Source organism: Xyrauchen texanus, chromosome 9 (assembly GCF_025860055.1).
Source record: "Xyrauchen texanus isolate HMW12.3.18 chromosome 9, RBS_HiC_50CHRs, whole genome shotgun sequence".
Taxonomy (NCBI): domain Eukaryota; kingdom Metazoa; phylum Chordata; class Actinopteri; order Cypriniformes; family Catostomidae; genus Xyrauchen; species Xyrauchen texanus.
This window is the reverse complement of record NC_068284.1, coordinates 45,361,772-45,387,716: the sequence shown is the minus strand read 5'-3', so window position 1 is coordinate 45,387,716 and position 25,945 is coordinate 45,361,772. Positions and strand designations below refer to the sequence as shown.

General features: G+C 39.6%; 1 protein-coding gene across 1 annotated transcript in view; it reads right to left on the bottom strand.

The window, feature by feature from the left end:
• Positions 1–236: 236 nt before the first annotated feature.
• LOC127649348 (CUGBP Elav-like family member 5) overlaps positions 237–25,945 on the bottom strand; it is a 233,613-nt gene continuing 207,904 nt past the window's right edge. The window contains exons 8-12 of the mRNA XM_052134402.1: positions 9,938–10,147; positions 7,023–7,112; positions 6,050–6,193; positions 4,714–4,882; positions 237–320 (exon numbers count right to left, since the gene is read on the bottom strand). Of these exons, the coding sequence (XP_051990362.1) occupies positions 4,758–4,882; positions 6,050–6,193; positions 7,023–7,112; positions 9,938–10,147 (569 nt within the window). The 3' untranslated portion in view covers positions 237–320; positions 4,714–4,757. The remainder of the gene's footprint in view (positions 321–4,713; positions 4,883–6,049; positions 6,194–7,022; positions 7,113–9,937; positions 10,148–25,945) is intronic.

Genomic DNA, 25,945 nt, shown 5'->3' with positions numbered 1-25,945 from the left:
TGCACTGCTCTTCCAAAGTGTTCGGTATATAGCATTTTTCAAAAGAGAAAAAAAGTTACGTTTGTTTGCTTGTTTTTGTCTTCGTCTCCACGTCTTCATCATTGTCCCATTACGCACACCTTTCATCGCCGTGGAAACATACTCGAGTTAAATGCGATATGTTTCTCAAAACTCCCTTATGCGTTAGATTTTTTCTCTTTGTTTTGCTTCTTCGTGTGTTTTGTGTTGTTGTTCTTTTATTTCGTCTTTTTTCATGTGTTGGTTTTTCAAGAAAAGTTTCCATCTGTCAAAACATCAAGACTACAACTGTTCAAAACCTGCTGGAGAGAAAGAGAGAAATGTCAGAATTTTACTCGTGAGACAGACACCGGTAGCAGAGGAGGAAGAAAGCTCTGCTGCATGTTGACAGCTTGATATGTGGATGTCAAACCAGGAGCCATCAGTCACGGCGGGGGCCCGTGTGAAGCTAAACATCGAGTGGAGCCACAGGCCGGCGCTCCTGACATCATATTAAACATGATAGAAGCATCCGGCAAGATGACATGATACAGGTACGCTGAAAGATTGCATCACCAAATTCACATCATCAAGAAAATATTTGAGTGTCTGATGGAGGAGTTTTAGTTTTTTGACATTCATGGCAGAGATAATTTCATTCAGAACACAGTTACATATTGAATATGTGGGATGTACTGATAAAGAAATTTTGGCATATAATAACCAATAATTATGTTTATTTTATGGTTGTTATGGGATGTATTGATTTAGAAATGTTGTCCAATTAATGATAATTATGTTATTGTTTATGACTGTTTATAACTGAATATTTGGGATGTACCACTGTAGACATTTTGGTTGATAATTGACGATAATTCTGTTAATGTTATGGCTTTTATACTGAATATTTAGGATGTACAAATGTGAAAATTTTGGCTGATAATAACCGATAATTATGCTTATTAGGGCCCAAGCACTGAAAGTGTGGAGACCCTATTGTTCTTTTGAAGGTTTTCTGTACTTTTGGGGTACTTAACATGCGTGCAAACTCTTGAAAGCCATTAGGGCTGGGCAAAGTTGTAGGTGGTTGGGGGTGCTCTATAGTGCCACCTAGAAGATGGGCATGTTCGGGGGGTTCTGTAGCACATCCCTTTGAGCTACAATCACCAAACTTTGTACATATATATAAAGCCAAACAACTTTCACTCTGACAGTCATAAGCTCCAGCCAACAGTAAGTCGGACAATCTGGATTGTTTGAAAAATGTATGACCTGGAATTTGAAATACTCCTCCTAGGGGATCCTTGTTAAAGGTACCAGATAGGGCAACATCATGCCAAGACATTGACGATGCTTAATTGCGAACAGATTTTTCATATTCTGAACGTTGTTGCCATGGCAACGTGATAAAGTAAAGTCAATAAATGGAAACAGGAAGTGTATTATATCTTCTACATGCACCGTGGGATTTTCATCAAAATTTTGCCATATGTTTTGCCTTGCGGGCTGATCACATTGATGTGGCTATACATCAAAAACACATCAAAGGAGATGTTGGTATAATCAAAATCTGTGGAGCACCTGTTCCAGTACAGGCAAGTCGGTGCCTGCGGTGGGTCAGGCTGCAAACTTTCTCTGCTGATTTCGGAGCCAGAGGGCTAGGGAGGAAGGACACCCAGTGTCCGAGACTTGTGGACTTGACTGGGGGAGTAGAGCGCACGTCTTCACCTCAGGGGAGGGGAAAGGTGCTATGCGCAAGCGATACACCAGGCCAGCTGTACCGTATATCCAAATTCTACACGCTCGGACCTGTCAAAACATGGGATGAGACAGGCTCAACATGAAGAATGTAAAATTTTGCGAAGGTATTGGTTGTTGCCCAGCCCGGCATTCTGCAGATGTCTGCTAGAGAGGTGCCATTGGCCAGTGCCCACGAGGATGCCACACTCCTTACAGAGTGTGCTCGAACCAGCAAGGGTTCATAACAGCGCGTTTGCTGTGGTGATTAGGTTAGGTTAGCGACCTCAGCCGCTGCTGACTCCAAAGGAGATGGCGGGCGAGTTGCGACATGGGACGAGAGCTGTGTTGTCTGAGCAAATCAACACGTGCTTGCAGTGGATCAATGGCAGAAATCTGCGCAGGACAAGAAATACAGTCAGCAACTCTAGGCAGTTGAAGTGCCAACACAGCCGGGGCCCTATCCAGGAGCCAGTGGCTGCGTGCCCGTTGCACATGGCACCCTAGCCCAACTGGGAGGTGTCCGTAGTAACTGCGACGCATCTGAACCTGCTGTAGGGGGACTCCTGCCCGTAGAAAACAGAGGTCAGTCCAAGGGCTGAATAAGTGACGGCAGGAAGGGGTGAGGATCACACGGTATGTGCCGTGGCACCATGCCCATCTCGGGACTCGAGTCTGATGCCGGTAGACCTGCCGGCCTGAGGCGTGAGTGTGGATCAGTTGGGCACGTGAGACGGAGTGCTCGGTGTCTGATTGCCGTGAGAACGCCGGTTGTGGGCACTGGCTAAGTGACCCAGGGAGTGAGGAAACTGCTCTTTATTGGAATACGGACTTGGGCTGGGGAGGAGCTGCCTGGGGTTTCACCACCGCAGGGGGACACCCTCGGCGAGCAGACGGGGAGCAGGATCTTGAGCCGCGCCGGGGCAAGATATGTTGATTGGCCTCCGTCTGCTTCTTCACCGCCAAGAACTGCTGGGCAACGTCCTCTGCGGTGTCGCCAAATAGGCCAATCTGGGAGATGGGGGTGTTGAGAAGGCAAGCCTTGTCGAGGTCCCGCATCTCGACCAGATTCAGCCACAGGTGGCGTTTCTGGACCACGAGGGTGGCCATCGCCTGTCCGAGAGCACGCACCATGACCTTCATTGGCCGGAGGGCGAGGTTGGTGCAGCAAATCAGGACCACCCAAGTGCAGATCTCTTAGCACCTTGGCCTGGTGGACTTGTAGGAGATTCCATGGTGTGCAGGGCGGAGTCGGCCTGTCAAGCGGCACTGTAGGCCTTGGTCAACAGAGACGACGTCAACCTACAGAACTTGGAGGGGAGTGACGGTCGATCCCGCCAGGTGGCGGCGTTTTGCGGGCATAGGTACACTGCAACAGCCCTATCCACCTGGGCGAGTTCCGTGTACCCGTGGACCGCCCCGCCGTCAAGGGTAGTGAAAGCGGACGAGCAAGGAGTCGGTTTTTAGACTGAATATTTGGGATGTACTGACATTTTGGCCCTTAATAACCGATAAATATTTTTATGTCATGGATGTCTTTATACTACATATTTGGGATGTAATAATGGTGACATTTTGCCTGATAATAACCAACAATTAGGTTTATGCAATAAAAATTTTATATAGAATATTTGGGAAGAACTGGTTAAAGATGTTTTGGCCGATAATGACCAATAATTATGTTTGTGTTATGGCCAATAATAACCGATTTAATGGCCAATTGTATACATATATACTGTTAGATGTATACAACTAGAATTGTATGTGCTTTAAGTGAAATTGGACATAAAAACATTGTAATATACAGTAGACAAGACAGATAACTTTTATCCCATATAAATATCTTTTTGTAACCTGGTATAGAAAAAGAGAATACTGTCAAAATGTAGAAAAGATTTCTTCCTTCTCTGCTATCTGTTTTTGAAATGGAAAAATAAGGACTGATAATATCTGCTTCCAATATCAACCTAAATAAAACTCTAAAAATGGTCAATACAACACAATATTGCCACCAGTATCATATTAGTAGAATGTTACATACTTGAAGAGAAAACCGGCAATAACACACACACACACACACACACATATATATATATATATATACAGAAATATGGATAACTATTTAGTATTTTTGCAACCTGCAACAGTATACTGTTTGAAAAAGAAAAAGACTTAATATTATCATTATGTTGTATTAATGTTTTCATTAACAACCAATTCAAACAATTCAGATTGTTTTCATAAGAACCAAAATGTAAATATTGTTCAATAATGATATGCCCACCGATATTGTGCATTTCTACTGTATATACACTCACTGAGTACTTTCTTAGGAACACCTGTACTCCTACATATTCATATTATGCATCGATAATCTAATCAGCCAATCGTGTGGCAGCAGTTCAGTGCATAAAATCATTCAGATACGGGTCAGGAGCTTCAGCTAATGTTCACATCAACCATCAGAATTGGGAAAAATATGATCTCAGTGATTTCGCCCGTGGCATGATTGTTGGTGCCAGACGGGCTGGTTTGAGTATTTCTGTAACGGCTGATCTCCTGGGATTTTCACAGTCTCTAGAATTTAAAAACATCCAGTATGCACCAGTTCTGCAAACGGAAACACCTTGTTGATGAGAGAGGTCAACGGAAAATGGCCAGGCTGACAGAAAGGCCACGGCATCTCAGATAACCCCTCTGTACAATTGTAGTGAGCAAAATAGTATCTCAGAATGCACATGTCGAACATTAAGGCAGATGGGCTACAACAGCAGAAGACCAAGTCGGCACTTTATTAGGACCATAATGTTCCTAATAAAGTGCTCAGTGAGTGTATTATTTTGCACCCTTGGACATATATAAAATAACCTATACAGTTTTGCACATTATAAGTGAATGCTGATGATATCACTTTTTTTTTATCACATACATTCATAATGCATTCTTTATACAAACATGAGTATGTGTGCTGTTGCATACCTCTCCTGATGGCTGAGAGTGCATTAGTGCATCCCTGGTTTTCATCAGTATGGACGGCTAGCGTCCTTTGGCCGTTTCAGCTGCACTTTCAAGCGTTTCATGCCGATCTGGAAGCCGCTCATGGACTGGATGGCGGCCTGAGCTGGCGGGATTATCGAGCTCACAAATCCTGTAGAGAAACTAGCAAAATAATTATGCTGCATCACGAGTGTTGGCTTCATGAAATTACACATAGGGGTGACATTAGTACATAGCAAATGGTACCCCTATGGTCTTGTGGACTTTATATAATGTATAAATAGTTTTTTTTGACAATATATAAATTTTACATAGATCAAATTAGTTTACATTTTTTATTTTTATTTGATCGACACAAACTAGTATGGAATTAACTGCATTAGGCCACAACAGTCCAAAAGTGTCAGTCAAATTTACTCATTTTGAAATAATGTGGAAAGATCTGGACAACAAATGCACATAAATTCAGAAGCCTGAACCAAATTAGACTAATAGGCAGGGAGAGAGAGAGAGAGGCGAGAGATTGAATAAATGCATAAGGCTTGATTTCTTCAGAGGGATTGTGTTCCCGAGCCACCTGCATAGTGTGCAGAGGTTGAAAATCCCAGACAGTTAAGGCTTTTGAGGTGAGTGAGATTTCTAATAAACCTTCATTAAACCACACTACAATCACTCTCTCTCTCTCTCTCTCTCTCTCTCTCTCTCTCTCTCTCTCTCTCTCTCTCTCACACACACACACACACACACACACACACACACATACACAGAGAGATAAATGCTTTGATTATTTATTGTTGCAATTACAGAACTCTATTTGGAAAAAAAAAAAATGATAGGAGTGGGTGAGATACAGATAAATATTTGACATTTAATCTCCACTTTCAAACAGCCCTCCTAAGCATTGTTCTCTCCTAAGAGTTTGTTAGATAGTATCGATTCAAGTTCTTCGTTCATATCGCCACCTACTGGGCAGGGATGAAAATTTGTTTTGAAAAAGGATTTAAATATTGAGCTTTTACTCTCTCACACCTATCATATTGCTTCTGAGTCTTATGGATTACTTTTAAGCTGCCTTTATGTGCTTTTTTGAGCTTCAAAGTTTTGGATCTGTTTACTTGCATTATATGGACCTACAGAGCTGAGATATTCTTCTAAAAATCTCAATTTGTGCTCAGCAAAAGAAAGAAAGTCGCACATATGGGATGGCATGAGAGTGAGTAAATGATGAGAGAATTTTCACTTTTGGGCTGAACTGTCTCTTTAAGGTTAGGGAATTGATCAAATGACCACAATATGAGATTAGTCTGAAAACACTGACCGAAACACTTGCTCTGATTGGTGGCTCGGTCCATGAACACCTTTGATGAGATGACGGAACCGAACGGAAGAAACATCTGCATCAGCTCGTTATCGCCAAACTCTTGCGGTAGGTGATAGATAAAAAGATTACAGCCCTCGGGACCTGAAACACACACACACACACACACACACACACACACACACACACACACACACACACACACACACACGTTGTGTTTCCATGTTTTATGGGGACTTTCCATAGACATAATGGTTTTTATACTGTACAAACTTTATATTCTATCCCCTAAACCTAACCCAACCCCTAAACCTAACCCTACCCCTAAACCTAACCCTACCCCTAAACCTAACCCTACCCCTAAACCTAACCCTACCCCTAAACCTAACCCTCACAGAAAACTTTCTGCATTTTTACATTTTCAAAAAACATAATTTAGTATGATTTATAAGCTGTTTTCCTCATGGGGACCGACAAAATGTCCCCACGAGGTCAAACATTTCGGGTTTTACTATCCTTATGGGGACATTTGGTCCCCACAAAGTGATAAATACACGCTCACACACACACACACACACACACACACACACACACACACACACACACACACACACACACACACACACACACCAAAACTAATATGAGATACAGCACATGGCAGAATATATTTAAAATGATATCTATCTTATAAGATTATTGAGTAACTTTTCATAGGTGTTGTATATACAATGCATCTAATACTTTATTTTGTATTAAGAATGCCAAAACACTGTGTATGAAACTGATCAGTGCAGATATTTCAATGTTTATATGTTTCAGGCAACAGTACATAAGCCTGTAGCGTGCAAGCCTATCACTAGATACATCTAGATGGGCAAATCAATTCAGAATTTTAATGCACAATGAGCTGACACCAATAACTGTGAAAAACATTTTACAGAGAGAAATAAAGGGTGTAATTTGTGCCACTCACCTTCCCTCTGCTGTTGTTGTTGCTGGATAATTTGAGCTGGTTGTGGCAGTGTTTGACCTATAGGGGTCAGTGTTGTGGCAGGATATATGGCTGCAGTGCACATATGCACACAAGCACACAGCCATTCCCATAATCATACATGAGAGAGAGAGAGAGAGAGAGAGAGGGAGAGAGAGAGAGAGAGAGAGAGAGAGGGGCACAGATGAGGATAGAATAAGTACAAAATGATGTTTGACCTTTCTATGCTAATGAAATATGACAGGATCAGAGTGCAATGCAATCTGAAAGCGCGTTCATCATATTTCAGACTGATTTAAAGTGACAGATCTCTAGGCGTCCGTATGATAGCTGTAATATCCACAAATGTATATATAACCTGAGGTTTCAATCACGGCAAAGTCACCTTTTTTTGTGATGGTATTTTCATAACAGTTATGCACATTTCCCTCTATTGTAATACAGTAATGCATACAGTTTTGTTGTTGTTGTAATATTCATTATTCTTGATGGTGATCTATTCTAGATTCTCATAATTGTAATACAATGATTGTTTTTATGTAAATAGCTTAAATATGAGGCAATAAAACAAATACTACCATGATGTATAAATATTTTACTATGTAAGAAATATAGCCCATAATGTTTGTTTTCTTTTTGCATTCATTAGAATGGGCAGGACAGGCTCCACTAATAAACGAATTAGCACAAAGGGGCAGATGTGGAGCAGGCCACCAATTTTAAATACCTTGGTACAATAATTGACGACAAACTCAGTTTTCAGAGTTATTTTGACAATGTCCTTAAGAAGGCAAGGCGGCGTCAGTTTTAACACCAGTACATATACCTTTACAATGGTTTATAGATCAATGATTGAAAGCGTTCCCTTTAGTTTCTTATAGGGGGTACGAGAAAGAGTTTCTCATCCAAGCTTGTTATCATGTATCATAGTTGGGTCTGTTTTGAGTATGTGGGTCATGTGACTGGGTGACATTTTCTGTGATCGTTAACTCTGACCTAAAACCAACAAGGTTGGCCATGGTGCTGGACAAGCTGACTTTGTTATAATTAATAATAATAAAATAAATAAATAAAAAACAATATAAATGCTAATATTAATTGTGAACATTGTCTTAAAATGTGGAAGAAGGAAATGTATTTGTATGTCGTTCATGCTGTTATTTAACACATTTTGAAGTGTGCGTATCTACTGAGATGTTAGTGCAGATATCATGATGAGGACTCTCAATAGACATAATGATTTTTATACTGTACGAACTATAGATTCTATCCCCTAAACCTAACATAACCCCTAATCCTAACACACCCCTAATGCTAACCCTCACAAAAAACTTTCTGCATTTTTACATTTTCAAAAAAACTTTGTTTAGTGTGTTTTTTTAAAGTCATTTGAATTATGGGAACACTAGAAATGTCCTCATAAACCACTTTTATAGCATAATACCCTTGTAATTACCAGTTTGTAACATAAAAAATTGTCCTCGTAAACCACCCAAACACACACACACACACACACACACACACACACACACACACACACACACACACACACACACACACACACACACACAAGCCCACACAAACACACACACACACACACACACACACACACACACACACACACACACACACACACACACATGTTGTGTTTCCATGTTTTATGGGGACTTTCCATAGACATAATGGTTTTTATACTGTACAAACTTTATATTCTATACCCTAACCCTAACCCTACCCCTAAACCTAACCCTCACAGAAAACTTTCTGCATTTTTACATTTTCAAAAAACATAATTTAGTATGATTTATAAGCTGTTTTCCTCATGGGGACTGACAAAATGTCCCCACGAGGTCAAACATTTCGTGTTTTACTATCCTTATGGGGACATTTGGTACCCACAAAGTGATAAATACATGCTCACGCTCACACACACACACACACACACACACACACACACACACACACACACACACACACACACACACACACGGGTGAGACTAACAGACCGTTGCTGTTCATTTGTGTTTATTACTTTTTATTTTCTTAACGTTATTGTTAATTTACTCTTTGATGTTTAAAATAAATCATTGTTAAAAAATAAAGTACATTCTTTATCTTCTCGTAACACCAGATCTGGTTTGACTGTAAGCATAATGTGACATTATTGCAAAAACTGACACTTCAAAACAATGATAAAAAAAATAAAAATAACCTGCAAAATTTTGACAAATTATAGTTTGATAATGTCTATATATATATATATATATCTAAATGCATAACTTTTAAATAGGTAGAATGACTATAGAACACTGCAGCCATCTACTGGCTATTATTGTCATTACATGATTTTCAAGTCATGTTATTTGTCTTTTTTCACCATATGGCAGCAATCTGCCATCAATACAGGACACATTCTAATATTTCATTATGTTTCAAATTTGCATATGCAAATGAACTGTGAAGTCAAGAAATATAGATCTAAATATAATAAAAATCCCAAAAGAAGTGCAGAATTGTATTGTTTTTAGAGAAATGTTCTCATTTATTTAAAAAAAAAAGAAACCTGAACTATTTCCGCAAAGCGGGCGTTCTTTAACAGCATAGGAGCTTTTTTTGGTACGATAACGAGAATTTGGGGGAAAAATTTGCATAATTGTCATGAAAATAACGTCACAATGCCAACAAATCTTAATGGTTATTAAAAAAGGCAACATATAGTTACATATGCTCTCTATATTAGTAATAGTATATTCCTACACTCTTCTTGCATGTCAACAATTGACACATTTGTGTATAAATTATTTCTCCAAAAGAATTTTAGGAACACAGACAAGTTGATACTTTAATGAAATGTAACTGAGATCGTGAGCTATTATGAAGCACTCAAATGTGTGTACCTGTATATTGCTGGATGCCTGTGAAGGCCTGCTGTAAAGTATCTGCTGCGGTGGGGCTCTGGGTGGAGTATGGAGGCAGGCCGTTGGTGTAAACTGCCTCTACTGGGTGACCGTTGTGTTGGTGAGGAATTCCACTGAATCCGTTAACTATGGGCGTCATGATGCTTGGCACGGCAGAGGAGGCCAGATTTGCTGGTGGAGAGCTCAAACCTGTGAGAGACGGACACCAAAACACTGATTTGAGACCAGTGGAGAAGTGTAAATGAAATGAGCATAACAATCAGTTTGCAATCCGATCGATCGAGACACATAAAGAGTAAATAGGCAGAGAGATAAACTGTTTTTCACTATGCTGCTACCTGTTGGGTTACTTTTAGTTCGTTACTACCCCAAACTGTTAATGATATCTCAACCCAGCATTTCCACACAAGTGAACAAATCAAACTCCAGCCACGGTTTAATGTCGAAGCTGGACTACACAACTTGAAATCACTTTTAATTACCTGCATTTAAATGACATTTTGCCGTTTCAACTCAAATTTTAACATTGATTCTAGAGGCTGCAATTGATTCTGTGTCAAAATGTGCTGCCAGCTGATATTGATTCAGCATTTTGTGGATTTAACCAACTTTTGCCTGGAGGGCAACTTCATCTGTGGTCAGGGGTTTGGACAGAACCATGTTTAGGGTGATTTGTGTCATGTTTTGACAGTGAAATACTTTCTCGTAGCCCAGCTTAATGCGAAGTGTCCACTATAAGTAAGACATTTGACCTAAAAAGTGTCAAAAACACTTGAGTTGGGGGTGGGACTATCTGTTTATCCAACCACTGTAAAACAGGAGAGTTTTCTGGAATCTGTTTGAAAACAGTGATTATTTCTGCATTTGGTACAACGCTATAGTGGTGCAAAAATGACACACTTCAGATTTAAGCTTCGGAAGATGAATTGCAAACCACACACACAAAAAAACTGTTTGTTTGCCAGTAATGTGATGCCATCCTGTAAACTTAAATGAATAGTTCAGCCATCCCAGATGTGTATGGCGTAGTGGACTAAAGCACATAACTGTTAATCAGAAGGTTGCTGGTTCGATCCCCACAGCCACCACCATTGTGTCCTTGAGCAGGACACTTAACTCCAGGTTGCTCCGGGGGGATTGTCCCTGTAATAAGTGCTCTGTAAGTCGCTTTGGATAAAAGCATCTGCCAAATGCATAAATGTAAATGTATTAATATTATCAACTACATTAGCCCAACAATATGTAAACACAACAGAGTAAACGCCAAAAAATTGTCTTTCATAGGAAAAGTATGATCAACCTAAAATAAAAAATATGAACTCGCTAGAAGTTATTTTGTTGTCCATTTTTACAGGCAGTGTGTTGATTTATTCCATCTACAACCAAACCGTGGCTGGAGTTCCCTACTGCAATAAAACCCCCTACCTGTTTGCATTGTAGACCACCACACTGATACATTCTGTTTGGAGCACTACTGGGCTGTGCATTTGTGTGCTGTTTATGTGGGTGCTTTATATGTTTGTGCGAGATTGAAAAGAAAGTTGAGATTTCAATGCCTATGAAAAGCAAAAGTGAAACGGAAAAGCAAAACAAATTAGGCGACGAAAACCCCTAAAATATTTCACATTAAAAATATCTACACTGAGCATGAAGAGAACGTTCGTATACCTGAACATAAGCATCTAATAACCAATCACTAAAATGTAACGCATATTTTTTTCACTCTATAAAATGGAATAAAGTAAAAATAGTAATATATATTGTAGTGTAATGTAAAAAACGTACAGTAGTAAAAATACATTAATTCATTGTATAATGATAATAGTAGCAGTTTACTGTAGTGGTCTAAGTAGCCATTGCAATATTTGTACAGGTGTTGTAATTAATATTCTGCAGATTATGTATGACACCACATTGAATATCTGGTGTATTTTTGGGCTGCCTTCCGCAATTATTCATACTCAAATTTAAAAGATCACTATTCACACATACTGTGGACTACTTGCAAAAAATGTATCTAATTTTTCAGAGAACCACCTAAATAAAAATAAAAACTCAAATTATTCATAAATAAATAAATAATATTGTATGTGTAAGGTTTAAAAAAAAAAAAAAACATTTTTCATCTTATGTAAATTCTGTAATGTAACATGTCACTCAACCTCACTTTGAAAAGATGTCCACTAGATGGCAGCAAGCACTAGAAATGTTTTTTCTCTATCACATTTCATCACAATATACAGATCTGAAATGAAAATGGCACTCTAACAAATTTTAGTCCTCACAGATGTGCTCGTGCATAGACATTCACTCTAATTTCCAGTTCAAGCACCGCCCCCATTGTTTCATTGAATATCTCAGCCTCTGAGTGGACTACAAACTCAATCTAGGTGTCATTAAAAAGATGAGATAATATAACTTTCTATCATCAATAGTTGCAAACATATTTTATGATGATTTGTTTTGCATTTTTAGCAATTTGGGGCTTACAGTAACAGTTAACGCAGCATAAAAAGGCATTTGATTTTGATGATATTTCACAATGTGATTATTTTGAAAATCTTTCAAACTGTGGTATTAGTGCAACGCAATTAACTGTACAGTCCTGAGAGTGAGAGCTTTCATTTGATACATGACTTTTCCATTTATGTGCTATGTGAAGGACTTAACTTTTTCAATGATTATACACACCCGGTCCCTTATCAGGCTAATCAAGCCTCAGAGTGGGATAAAGGCAGACTGCGGAGGATTGTGTGGGAGAGAGAGCTTGTTTACGGACATGTCCGTCATGTGTGTTTGTGTCTTTTTAAGTTTATAATTAAAATATAATTAATATTGCCTCCTCCTTCCCATTGAACTTCTTTACACTGGTGCCGAAATCCACCAAGGAGGAGGGATACGCCGTAGTACAGTTCTCGCCACTACCGTCCTCCCCAACGGAGCAGCCACGGCCGCCTGGAAGTGGACGACGGCCGCCGACCGCGAGGGGAGAAGGGGCTCCTAACCGACCACCTGGAGTGGTCAGGGCCGCTGCCAGGGGTGGAGGAGTCCCCTACCAGCTGCTGAAACAGGGAGGAGCTCGCTGGCGACAGCCTGGAGTGGGAAAACTGCTGCCAGGGGCGGGGGAGACCCCTTCTGTTCCCAAAGAGCGCGGCGGGGCGTTCCGTCCACCAGGGGCTGGAGGTCTGCCTCCGATCCGCCCAGAGATGCGTGGCTGTCGTCCGTTAGAGGGTGGAGGAGTGGCCGAGGAACAAGCTACGGCGTATCTGAGAACTGGCGAGTAAGTGGGCAAAAGGCACGCCCCTCCCCAGGTAAAGAGTGGGGGGGGAGGGTGTACGTCATGCCCAGGCTCCCCTGCTTGAGAGAACGAGGGAGGAATGTGGCAGGGCAGAGGGCGGGGCGTGATTATACACACCCGGTCCTTTATCAGGCTAATCAAGCCTCCGAGAGGGATAAAGGCCGACTGCGGAGGATTGTGCGGGAGAGAAAAATCGTTTACGGACATGTCCGTCATGTGTGTGTTTGTGTCTTTTTAAGTTTATAATTAAAATATAATTTATATTGTCAAGCCAGTTCTTGCCTCCTCCTTCACATTTAACTTCTTTACAATCTGTTTTCAGCCTTTAATCCTTAACATCTGCCATTTTTAAGAGCGCATCGGGTTTTTCCTCAAATTATTCTCTTATCGCGTTTCAACTGCGCACATATTCCACCTGCATCCGTGTTCTATTTTTATCACGATTAAACTGCGTGCATTTTTTCAGCGCGCACCCGTTTTTTCTCCTGTGCAGTACACAGATTATTGCATCGATCTCAAAGCACCGCTTATCAAGAACAACCAACAACAACAAACAATTTTGTGCCGCATTCACATGTGATAAATGTAAGGAATTAGTCAGGCTGACGGAGAAGGTTAATGAGTTAGAGACTCGCATCCAAACGCTAGTGGAGGTCAGTGAGAAAGAGAAGCCGGTAGATACTGATTCGGATGCGAGTAGTACAGAGAGCAACACACACACTTTGATTCCGGCAGTAGAGCCCCAGCAGGGCATTTGGGTGACATCTCAGCGGCATACTCGCTCAGCAAAGAGACACCACTCTCCCGTTCCTGTTAGGGTTTCCAATCGATGCTCCCCACTCAGTGATACACCCACTGAGAATCATGTTGAAAGAGCCCTTGTTATTGGCGATTCTATTGTAAGGAATGTGGAAATAGATACTCCAGCCACTATTGTTAATTGCATTTCGAGGGCCAGAGCATCTGACATCAAATCAAATGTACAAGTGCTGGCTAATGCTAAACGTAGATTTTCTAAAATTGTTATCCATGTCGGCACTAACAATGTCCGGCTTCGCCAGTCGGAGATCACTAAAGATAATGTTAAAGAGGTGTACGAATTTGCAAAAAATATGTCAGACACTGTAATATGCTCTGGTCCCCTCCCTGCTCATCATGGTGATGAGGTTTATATTAAATTAGTGTCACTGAATGACTGGATGTCTGAGTGGTGTCTGAAGAATAGAATAGGATTTATAGACAATTGGAAGAGTTTTTGGGGTAGACCTGACCTGCTAAAGAGAGACCTCGACCCCACCTCCAGGGAAGGTGCCGCTCTCCTCTCTAGTAATTTGGCTCATAGTCTTAATAATGATAGTATTTGACTAACTGGGGCCCAGGTCAGGAAGCAGACAGACTGGTTAACCCGAACGTCTGCTAGCTGCCTTGAGACGTTACACAGGTCACATAAACTACAACACATAGAGACTGTATCACCTAGATATCTCATAGAGACTGTGTCTGTTCCCCGAACAACCAAACACAATACCCCTTACTAAATCATTTAGAAATTTTTTTATTAAGGTCAAACTTAAACAAAACAAACAAATTAAAAATACACATCATATAAAAATAGGGCTACTAAACATTAGATCTCTTTCTACCAAAGCACTATTGTTAATGTAATTATTACAGATCATAGATTGGATGCACTGAAAACTGGCTTAAACCGGATGAATATATTTGTTTAAATGAATCTACTCCCCCAGACTATTGTTATAAACATGAGCCTTGTCTGAAGGGTCGTGGAGGAGGTGTTGCTTCAATTTACAGCGAAGTTTTTGGTGTTACTCAGAGGACAGGATATAAATGTAAGTCTTTGAACTAATAATGCTTAATGTGACACCGTCAGATATAAATAAAAAATCTCTGTCGTCTTTTGTCCTTGCTACAATGGATCACCCGGGCCTTATTCTGATTTCCTTGGTGAATTTGCTAATTTTTTATCAGATCTTGTAGTTACTGTAGATAGATCTTTAATTGTTGGTGACTTCAACATTCAAATAGATGAAAATGACACATTGGGATTAGCATTTATCGATATTCTCAACTCTCTTGGAGTCAGACAAAATGTAACAGGACCAACTCATCGCCATAATCATACTCTAGATTTAATTCTGTCATATGTAGTTGATGTTGATAATATAGAAATTCTGCAGCAGAGCGATGACATCTCGGATCATTAATTCGTCTCTTGTATGCTGCGATCAGCTAATGTTACTCAATCTACACCACGCTATCGTTCAGGTAGAACTATTCTAAAGATAGCTTCACTAATACTCTTCTAGATCTATCTCATACATTCAATAAACCCCAAAGCCTAGAAGAACTTGATGAAATAACAAAAAATATAAATGCAGTCTTCTCTAGCACTCTTGATATTGTTGCCCCACTTCGATTAAAGAAAATTAAAGAACTAAGCCATGCATCTTGGTAAAATGATCACACTCATGCTCTCAAGAGAGCAGCTCGGAAAATGGAGCACATGTGGAAAAATACAAAATTAGAAGTATTTTGTGGTGCATGGAAAAACAGTGTCTGTAACTTCAGACAGGCACTAAAAGCTGCCAGGTCAGCATATTTGAGTAAACTCATAGAAAATAACCACAACAATCCTAGATGTTTATTCAGTACTGTGGCTAAATTGGTTAGGAATAAAGCCTCAACAGAACCAGATATTACATCACAGCACAAGAGTAATGACTTCATGAATTTCTTTACAAATAAAATTGAAATAATCAGAAATAAAATTGGAATTATGCAATCATCTGTTATAGCACCTCAGAAAACAGTGCCTAATAATTTTCTTCACGTGCAACCTTTTCTCCTTCTCTGTCATAGGTCAAGAAGAGATAACAAAACTTATCGAAACATTAAAAGCCACAACATGTTTGTTAGATCCAATACCAACTAAGCTCTTAAAAGAGGTATCTCCTGTAATATCAGAACCTCTTCTTAATATCATTAAATCCTCGCCATGCTTAGGACATGTCCCAAGAAACTTTAAAATAACAGTCATCAAACCGCTTATTAAGAAGCCACAACTTGATCCTGGAGAGCTGGCTAATTATAGACCGATTTCAAATCTCACGTTTATGTTAAATTACCGGCCAGGTTGAACTGCGTTTCACATCCCTGATCTCGGCCTGCATCACCTCGGTCTATTGATGGACTACGATCTTGAAATGGAATGCATAGACTAACAATTGCCAACAAAAGCCTTCATCAGCCAATTAACAAGGACAATTGCATCTATGTGAACTTCTGCAGTTAATCAAGATGGACTTCAAAGACTTTGGTCATTAATCTTACAGTTCAAACACAATCGATGTTTAATCACTGACCCTTAACACTTACTTAGTTGAATAATTTTAAATCATGACTTTAACTATATATAAGTAATATTTACATTATATTCAGAGGGGAACTGGCCCCCACAGTGAGTCTGGTTTCTCCCAAGGTTATTTTTCTCCATTAATCAACATCTTATGGAGTTTTGTGTTCCTTGCCACAGTCGCTTTCAGCTTGCTCACTGGGGTTATTAATACAATTATTATTGAATGACTTATTTTACAATTAACAATCGTATTTTATCTAATTACACAATGATGATTCATCGACATTATCGACATTATAGTTTTATCGTCTGTTAATGCTGATCTTCTGTAAAGCTGCTTTGAAACGATGTGTGTCATGAAAGGCGCTATACAAATAAAATTGACTTGACTTGACTTTATGCTAACAACCAAACTTCAGTGTTTAGAGACTAATGTTAACATATACAATTTTTGTAAACGTTGAAATTAGGTTCAGGAAACCTGTTTGGAAACTTTCAATGTTTCGTCAAATTAATTTGGTGACTACAGTGGTATTGAAATGACACTCTTCACTTTAAAAACGTCCTAATAAAACAAAAGTATAATTGATTATTATGTTGGCTTGACTTAACACATTCACAATTATACAACATATACCAGGCAACACATCAATAGAGACACACCGATGTCTCTCTTAGCTCTCTCATGATGAAACCGCAGAGAAATTTCCAGACAATACAACAGCAGGAGAGAGAGAGTCTGACAATTATCATCATCTCTACTATCTGTTGTGTTTGTGTGTTCAATGTGTGTAGGAGACTTTGAAGGGTGTGTGTGCTGGTCTCTCAGAGGAACACTCTCTTTACTGTCAGATCTAGAGTCAGATCTGTGTGGAATAGAAAAGAGCTTTTGAGTTAGTCTAAATCAAACACATCATGTATTTCTGTGCTGTCCATTCTTATGTAACACCCTCATTCCCTGCTGGAAGGTTTAACTAAAACCAGCTTAAGGTGGTAGCTGAATTTTGGCTGTCTAGAAGGTAAGCCTAAGTCTTGCGATGGTCTCATTAGCTCATTAGATTAAGTTTAGATTTAGGGTTAGTTTTCGTGGTAGGTTTAAGGTTAGGGGGTAGGTTTTCTGTAGAACTCCAAATTAACAAAATAAACACAGTGTGTGAAATTCGCATACGGCTCTCATGAGACTATAAGTAACCAGGAGGTTCACTTCTACAGGGTGGCCTAAGACACGACCCTGGATTTTTGGAACACAGCAGCTAGTTTCTAGATTATCCAAACTATATGAGCTGTAAGACCATATATGTAAAGGATCATGCTGGGAATAAATAAACAATTATACCAGTCTAAGGTGAAAGTGAAGCTATTTTTGGAACATGGTAGCTGGTTTATAGCTGGTTCAAACTGGTTTAGGTGGTGGTTAACCAGCAAGGCTAACAGCCAGCCTTGAAATAAAAAAAAAAAAAAAGGATATACCAGCTTAAGTTGTTCACGTTGGTTTTTAGAAAATGGTACCGGTAGGATATTAGATGCTGAAGAGCAAACAATTGCTGGCAATATGACTTGAATCTAGAAAACCAACCTTTTAATCCTGGAATTCCTCAACATCATGAATTAAAAGATTCAGCTCACTAGACTCCAAGAAGCTTAGCTGAAGCTCACATCTGGCCCCTTACCCATGGGATGGTGACATGGAGCAGACTCAGCATGACCTTCTGAACTTCCACACAGAGCTAAAGCGGGCTTTCTTTGAAAGGTTTCCTTGTTAAAGCCCCTTGTGTTTTCACAATCCTAATATGAAGACATCTCATCTTGCTGAGTTAACGGTCTAAAATGCACAGAATGCATTTGGACCCAAAATGTACACAATGCCTGGCCTTGCTAGATAATTATGAAAATGACTTTGACCCAAAAGTACTTTGGTTATTTTTATAACTGACAAAGTGATGATTATAGCCTGATCTACCTTTTAAAATATGTGTAGTGATTTGTAACCATTTCAAACTGACAAATCGATGATTATAATCTTTAATCTTGTATTATTCATCTCATTCTACTAAGAATGGTATCTATTAAAGGCTTAACCTGATAATATACCCTGACAATGAGGTTTCTCATAACATGTAATGTGTTATCCATGTTGTAAAACCAATGAATTAACCAGAATGATTTGTAATCAGGGATTTTCATGTTTTGTTACTTACACGTATAATATTCATGAAAGAATGTCATATTTAGAATGTAAACGCTTGCTTGTTTACGATTGTTTACGTAGAGAATGTTGCTGACAATGTCATGTCTCTTGCACCGTTTTTAAGATATAAATGTTCATGATTAAACATTCACTAGTATGAGCAGGAAGTTTGTAAGAATCCTCCACACAAAGGATTGTAAATCAAGTTTGAAAAGGACAGACCAGTTGACCATGTGACTCTGAAAAGCCACTTCTGATTGGCTCAGGACACCTTTGGGGTTCAGCTAAAAATTTTCCTACCAAGGAAGAACTCTCTCGGTCTTTCTCTTCTTCGGCTTTCTTGCTCTTGCTCTGCAGATCCTCCGTGCTCTTGCCCTCGTGGCTTGCAGCCTCCGTGCCATGTAGAGTCCAAGGATACTCGGGACCCGAAGTTCCGATGAAGCCTCTCACTCTCTGCTCTAAAGTTCACACATAAAGGGAGTCGCAAGTCTTCCTCGCGGAAGGCCTTGTTTCAAGCCCAACTCATCATCCATCGAGACAACAACTTTCAGCGATCATAACAGAGTTCAAGACACCGAGAGAACAAATTTTCTTAAAATGCCAAAGAAACAAGCAACACAAGGAAACACAATGCAAGGAAATGCAACGTTGTCCTTTTCTGCATATCGCGCCACCATTTTGTGGTCCGCTCTGCATAATGTGGAGACTCATTTTAGCTTATCGCGGCCCATTTGGCCTGTTTCGTGGACGACCCACTCGGATCCCCCGATGGCTAGTCCTCCCCTGATCGGCCCCAAAGTGCGTCGACCCACCGGGAAAATGCTTGGTATGCCGGATTACCAGTCCAGTCCAGCCATGCCTACGGTCTATAGTTTTATCTACTGTAAGTTAGCTAGCTTAGCATTTTCCATGAAGTCCATTCAAAATGTTAGTCAAGATTTCTTGCACAAAAAACATTCTTAATTTAGTTTTTCATGACCACTACAGATGAACTGTAGTTGGTATTTTTTGATCATCATACTCTTCCTGTCTAAGCGGACAGTTCTTGGCCAGAATATGTAAACGAATGGACCAGACTTGATGCTGATTGTCAAAAGTCTTACTATGCAAAACTAGAGAAAATCTAACAGGACACGGAGTAATTATGCCATATAAAACTAGAGAAAGTTGCAGAGAGTATTTGTGTATATACAGCATTTAATGAAACACAGAGGCACATCAAATATTTACTACTTATGGAAGATGGATTCTACACATCTATACTGTGTTGGAGCAACATTTATGTGTGCATGTGTGTGGGACAGGAAAGGCCCAGGAGAGCTTTTGTATATTTTGCAGCGCTTTGTGCTGCGTGCCCCATGATGCATTGATTAATTACACAGCTATGTCTACAACTGTCTGTTTCAGAGTCTCCAAAGATTAAGTTTCACTTCACCACACACACACAGACACACACACACACACACACACATCTCTCTCTCTCTCTCTCTCTCTCTCTCTCTCTCTCTCTAACAGATAAAAAAAGGTCAGTGGATGGTCAGAGTAAAATGATATTAATAAACAGGGTATATGCTGGACAAGTCAGTGTATGTGTAACTGTGTAGATACGTGAGTTTGTGTGTGTAGTATGCAAGATGGTCAGTGATGAGAATAGAGTGTATTATTACACACACTCTCATGTGGTCCCAAAGAATAACTTTATACACACCGAAAACTATCGCAAGCCTTTTTGACATTTAATCACATGTATGATATGAACGACAGATATCTATGAATACCTTTTTTCTATTTAAAAAGCTAATTTTTGATATTAGCAAAGGAATTACTACTAATACAATTGCTCATTTTTGATATCAGTGATTAGTTGTTTTTTTTTTACAAGTAAAAATATCATACCCCTTTTCTCCCCAATTTGGCATGCCCAATTCCCAAAGTCCTCGTGGTGGCATAGCGACTCGCCACAATCCGGGTGGCGGAGGATGGATCTCAGTTGCCTCCGCGGCGGAGATCGTCAATCCGTGCATCTTATCACGTGGCTTGTTGAGCGCGTTACTGCGGAGACCCAGTGCATGTGGAGGCTTCACGCTATTCTCCGCGGCATCCACGCCCAACTCACTACACGCCCCACCGAGAGCGTGAACAACATTATAGAGACCACGAAGAGGTTAACCCAACGTGACTCCATCCACCCTAGCAACCGGGCCAATTGGTTGCTTAGGAAGCCTGACTGGAGTCACTCAGCACACCCTGGTGGAGTAGTGGGCTAAAGCACATAACTGGTAATCAGAAGGTCACTGGTTCGATCCCCACAGCCACCGCCATTGTGTCCTTGAGCAAGGCACTTAACTCCAGGTTGCTCCGGGGGGGATTGTCCCTGTAATAAGGGCTCTGTAAGTCGCTTTGGATAAACGCATCTGCCAAATGCATAAATGTAAATGTACATTGAGGCACTTACAATGGAAGTGAATGGGGCCAATTTTTGGGTTTAAAGGCAGGAATATGAAGCTTATAATTGTATAAAAGCACTTACATATACGAGATATACAATTTTATATAACTTTACACAGAAAAGGTTAGTAAGTGATTTTATCACACTAACATCAAGACAACATGCATATTAATTATGTTTTGTTGCTATATTTTGAAACAGTGAGTATGTTAACGTGTTAAGATTGGCCCCATTCACTTCCATTGTAAGTGTCTGAAATACCAAATCTAACATGATGAAATAAATGTACAAATATCAAAAATGAGCATTTTTACTAGTTGCAATTCAGTCTCTGATATCAGGAACAGACATTTGCACTATATGGCAGGGCGGAGGGCGGGACCGGGTCGTGATCCTACACACCCGGTCCCGTATTAGGCTAATTATGCCTCCGTGAGGGTTAAAGGTCGACTGCAGAGGATTGTGCGGGAGAGAGTGATCGTTAACGGACATGTTCGTCATGTGTGTGTTTGTGTCTTCTTTTATGTTTCTCATTAAAATATGATTTATATTGAAAAGCCGGTTCTCGCCTCCTCCTTTCCATTGATCCCTTTACACACTAGTAACAATGTTAGTAAACAAGACATGTTGTGCAAGGTTTGACTTCCGTGACAGCAAAAGTCCTCGACATAAATTGCGACACATCAATTTTGAATATGTGCAAGTGCAAATGAGATTGGAGAGCCAAGGCAGGGGGCTAGATATTCAGCTAATTACAAACCCTTTTGTTTGGCTTCAGAAGACTTGGAATATAACGCAAAAGTCGTATGGACTACATTTATGGCACCTCTTTGGAGTGAAAATCTTTTTGTGTTCCACAGATGGAAAAATGTCATTCAAGTTAACGACATGAAGGTGAATAAATGATGACAAATTTGATTTTTGTAGCAAACCAGTTGTGGGTGAATGTCATTATTTTGCACTGTAATATATTTTTTCTGTAGTAAGAAATGTACTAAATCGAAGCAAGAGTGTGAGCCTAATTCTACGATTAATGTGATCAGTAGCCGTGTTTGTAAGGGGGCCGTGACCCCAGACACATTAGCATCAGAGAGCACAAGATCAACTTCCTGCTAGCCACATCATTAGTTTTATTAAGATATGAAAGGCAAACTCTGATCCCAGAACAGCTCAGAGTAAAGGTCATTGGCTCTGCAGATCCGCTTAAAGCATCTGTTCTGTGTGTGCTCAGCCTCAGAGTCATTCGACCGGGAGATGATTACGGCTGTCATTCAAAAGCCTGACATTTCAGACAGCGTGCAATTACACAAGACCCAAACGGATTACAAAACTGGGGGGAATAAGGTCTTTGAAATGTTTTACAATGTGCCTTGAGCCTTTTGGTTTGAAAGAAAAGATTAATTATTACATAATTAAACATACATATTAAAGAGGTCTTTTAAGTGTTACTTGCTAACACAAGCATCACTTTTACTATTTCAACAACAACTGAAGAATTTTGCCTGGTTGACGATAAAATGGGCGAAAAACCCCATAGACCTACATTGAAAGAGGGTCCCAAATAATTTCAAGGTACTTAGGGGGAAAGCTCTTTTGACTTTGGCTAGTATGTGAACACCTAGCAACCACCGGGAACACCCTAGCAACCACATAACAGCATTCTGACAACGACTCAGAACAATTTAGCAAACACTTAGCAACACCCTGGCAACCACCCAGCATTGTGGTGATGAGTTTTGCACAGGCAAAGATTAGCATTTGATTATTTTCCCTGAAGTTCACTTATAATGTAAGTCGAGGTTTCTTACACAAAAACAGTCATCATTTAGTTTTTAAAGATTACATCTTTTTGAGTCTTAGAATTAAACAAGCTATTTTTGGTACTGTACCTTTAAGACATCTATGCAAATGAACTGTGAGACTGTGAGCGTAACAGAGAGACTCTGTTACAACTGGCTAACCTTTCTACATGTAAAATGAGTAACAAAGTTTACATTGTTGCTGTTGGGTCTAATAGGGCGCAATAGTCTGGATCTGGAAGCCGTGAATAAATCCCATTCATTTATTTTCCAAATGGGAATTCATTTTTACTTATTAACCTGTTAAGACAGGCCTACCGTAAAGCTCTGAGGTTGTCAATCGATGTTATATACCTCTGTTGAAACCATCAGTCTGCGTTATTTCAACTTAATAAAAAAAAAATATATAGTATTTAATAGTGGAGTTACTGATTAAGAACTACACTAACCATGATCCTGAAGGGAAAAATCCACCAATCAGAGAACTGCAGCACGCAAAGCATGGCAAAAGAGTCCTGCAATTTGTTTTTATATATATATATATATATATGCCTCCATATTTGTATATTACTTATAATCAATAACTTTAAATCAATAGTTTTATGTTTTTCTGTCGTTTTTAATTAGAGAACGTCATTCGCAATGCTTCATGGGATTGTAGTCCATTCCCTCATTAAAGACGTTAAGTAAACAGTCTTGTACCTGTGTCAATTTTTCAAATACTTTTTTGCTTCAAAACAATTTTGGTAATGTTGTGATTCACCTTGGAGCTGGTTGGTTTGGTTCATGGCTTAAAATGCTTTTAAGAAGTATTTTATGAAATCACTATGGAAAAATTGTATTTAAAAAATACCAACCAAGAGAACTGTTGCATTCTATATAGTTTGCACTGCCCAATCCTTAAAAAAATACCTGCATTACCTCGTATAGCTGTTTTAAAAAAAAACATTTTTATCATTCAAACAACCTCTACGGGACAGTTTGAACATCTCAGAAACACATCTACAGTCTGCTACTAAAAAAAGGGCCAGTGGATGAATTCTAAAACGCTTCTCATATTCTAGACCTTGTTTCCACATGGGACCGAGTAGACTATCCTGATTCCCTCTCATTAAATGTCTGCTAAGAAGAGCGAGACACCGCGGCAGTGTTTGTGTGTGTGTGCAGTACCAGCGGTCAGGATTTGAAATGCATCCGTGAGATGTAGTTCACATCCAGCACATGGATTCCCATGGATCAATAGAAATCTCTACAGTGTTTCAGTCCAAGCCATTGATCAGGTTAGTTTGGAGTGGAAACTGATATTCAGCATTCGATGCGGTTTGATACACAAACAGAGTGTAAATCAGGGGGATTCTTGCTGCCAGAATATTTCCTAATGTAACACGCTACAAAAAAATCATTTTCTTAATAATTCAAAAATGCTTAGAACAAGTTATATTTACTTGGAAAGCTAAATTACGTAAAATATTAAGTTTTGTTTTGAGAGTAATCTAACAAAATGTAATGAGGGTTAGGGTTAAGGCTGATAAAATAAACGTGTTTTGCCATTGAATTAAGTCAACCTTACAAAATGATACAGTGTTATGTGGTTCCTTAAAAATGTAGCAGCAGTTGTGAGCTGAAATGTCCACAGTGTGGCGCTAAAATCATGATTAATCATATTTTAATCGCGAATAAAGGAATAGTCCACCCAAAATGAAAATTCTCTCATGATTGACTCACGTTTAAGCCATCCAAGATATGTATGACTTTCCATCTTCAGTAGAACTGAAATGAAGATTTTTATAAGCACATTTCAGCTCTGTATGTCCATACAATGAAAGTGAATGGGTGCCGTGAGGCTGCCGGCTGTTTGACGGTCCAAAAGGCAAATTTATGCAGCATAAAAGTAATACGCACAACTCCAGTCAATCAATGAATGACCAGTCGACCCATTACGGAGCTGTCGCGTGACATAAGCGTGATGGCGCGTTCACGCAAGAAGACGTAAGTGCGTGCTTTGCTTACAACAGAGGAACGAACGTCACACCAGAGTTAGGTCATTTCAAACAGCATCCCAGCGCTGGCAGGAACTGACAATTTAAAGATAAAAATGTGTTTCTTACACAAACCTATCAATTTGCTTCAGAAGACGTTAATTGTTCGACTGGATTACTTTTATGCTGCATAAATACGCCTTTTGGACCGTCAAACAGCCAGCAGCCTCATGGCACCCATTCACTTTCATTGTATGGACATACAGAGCTGAAATGTGCTTATAAAAGTCTTAACTTCGGTTCTGCTGAAGAAGGAATGACATACATATCTGGGATGGCTTAAAGGTGAGTCAATCATGAGAGAATTAACATTTTGGGGTGAACAAACCCTTTAAAATGCAAATGCTTTTCCAGTCAAATTGCATTTATTTCCATCTTAGGGAAGAAAATAAAACAATGTGTAACAATATAATGCTCTATTAACAGTTTCCAAACAAAGCCTTCCACAGTATAAAGATAGAAATGCACTAAAATGGCACCAATTCAAGTAACATTAAACATTTCCCAAAGTCTAAGTTGGAGTTTGACTAATTGAAAGAACTAGTCTCCAGATAGTTTGCATTTTCATTGCAATGGGCAATTAAATATCTTAAACTCTCCACATTATTAATCAGCTGCTTGACTGTGGCTATCCGCTTTCCTACAGCAATCGTGAAGCTGCGTTCATGATTCGTGAAAGGGCGGCAATGCCAGCATGAAAACATTTGAACTCCACATGAAAAGCGCTTGCAGATAAATGTCTCATTTTGCATTTCGGTGATAGTTAAGGCATGTTTCTGTGGTAATTAAAATTAGGTTAATTCTGACAGCTCTAATTTGAAATAAAACATACATCCTA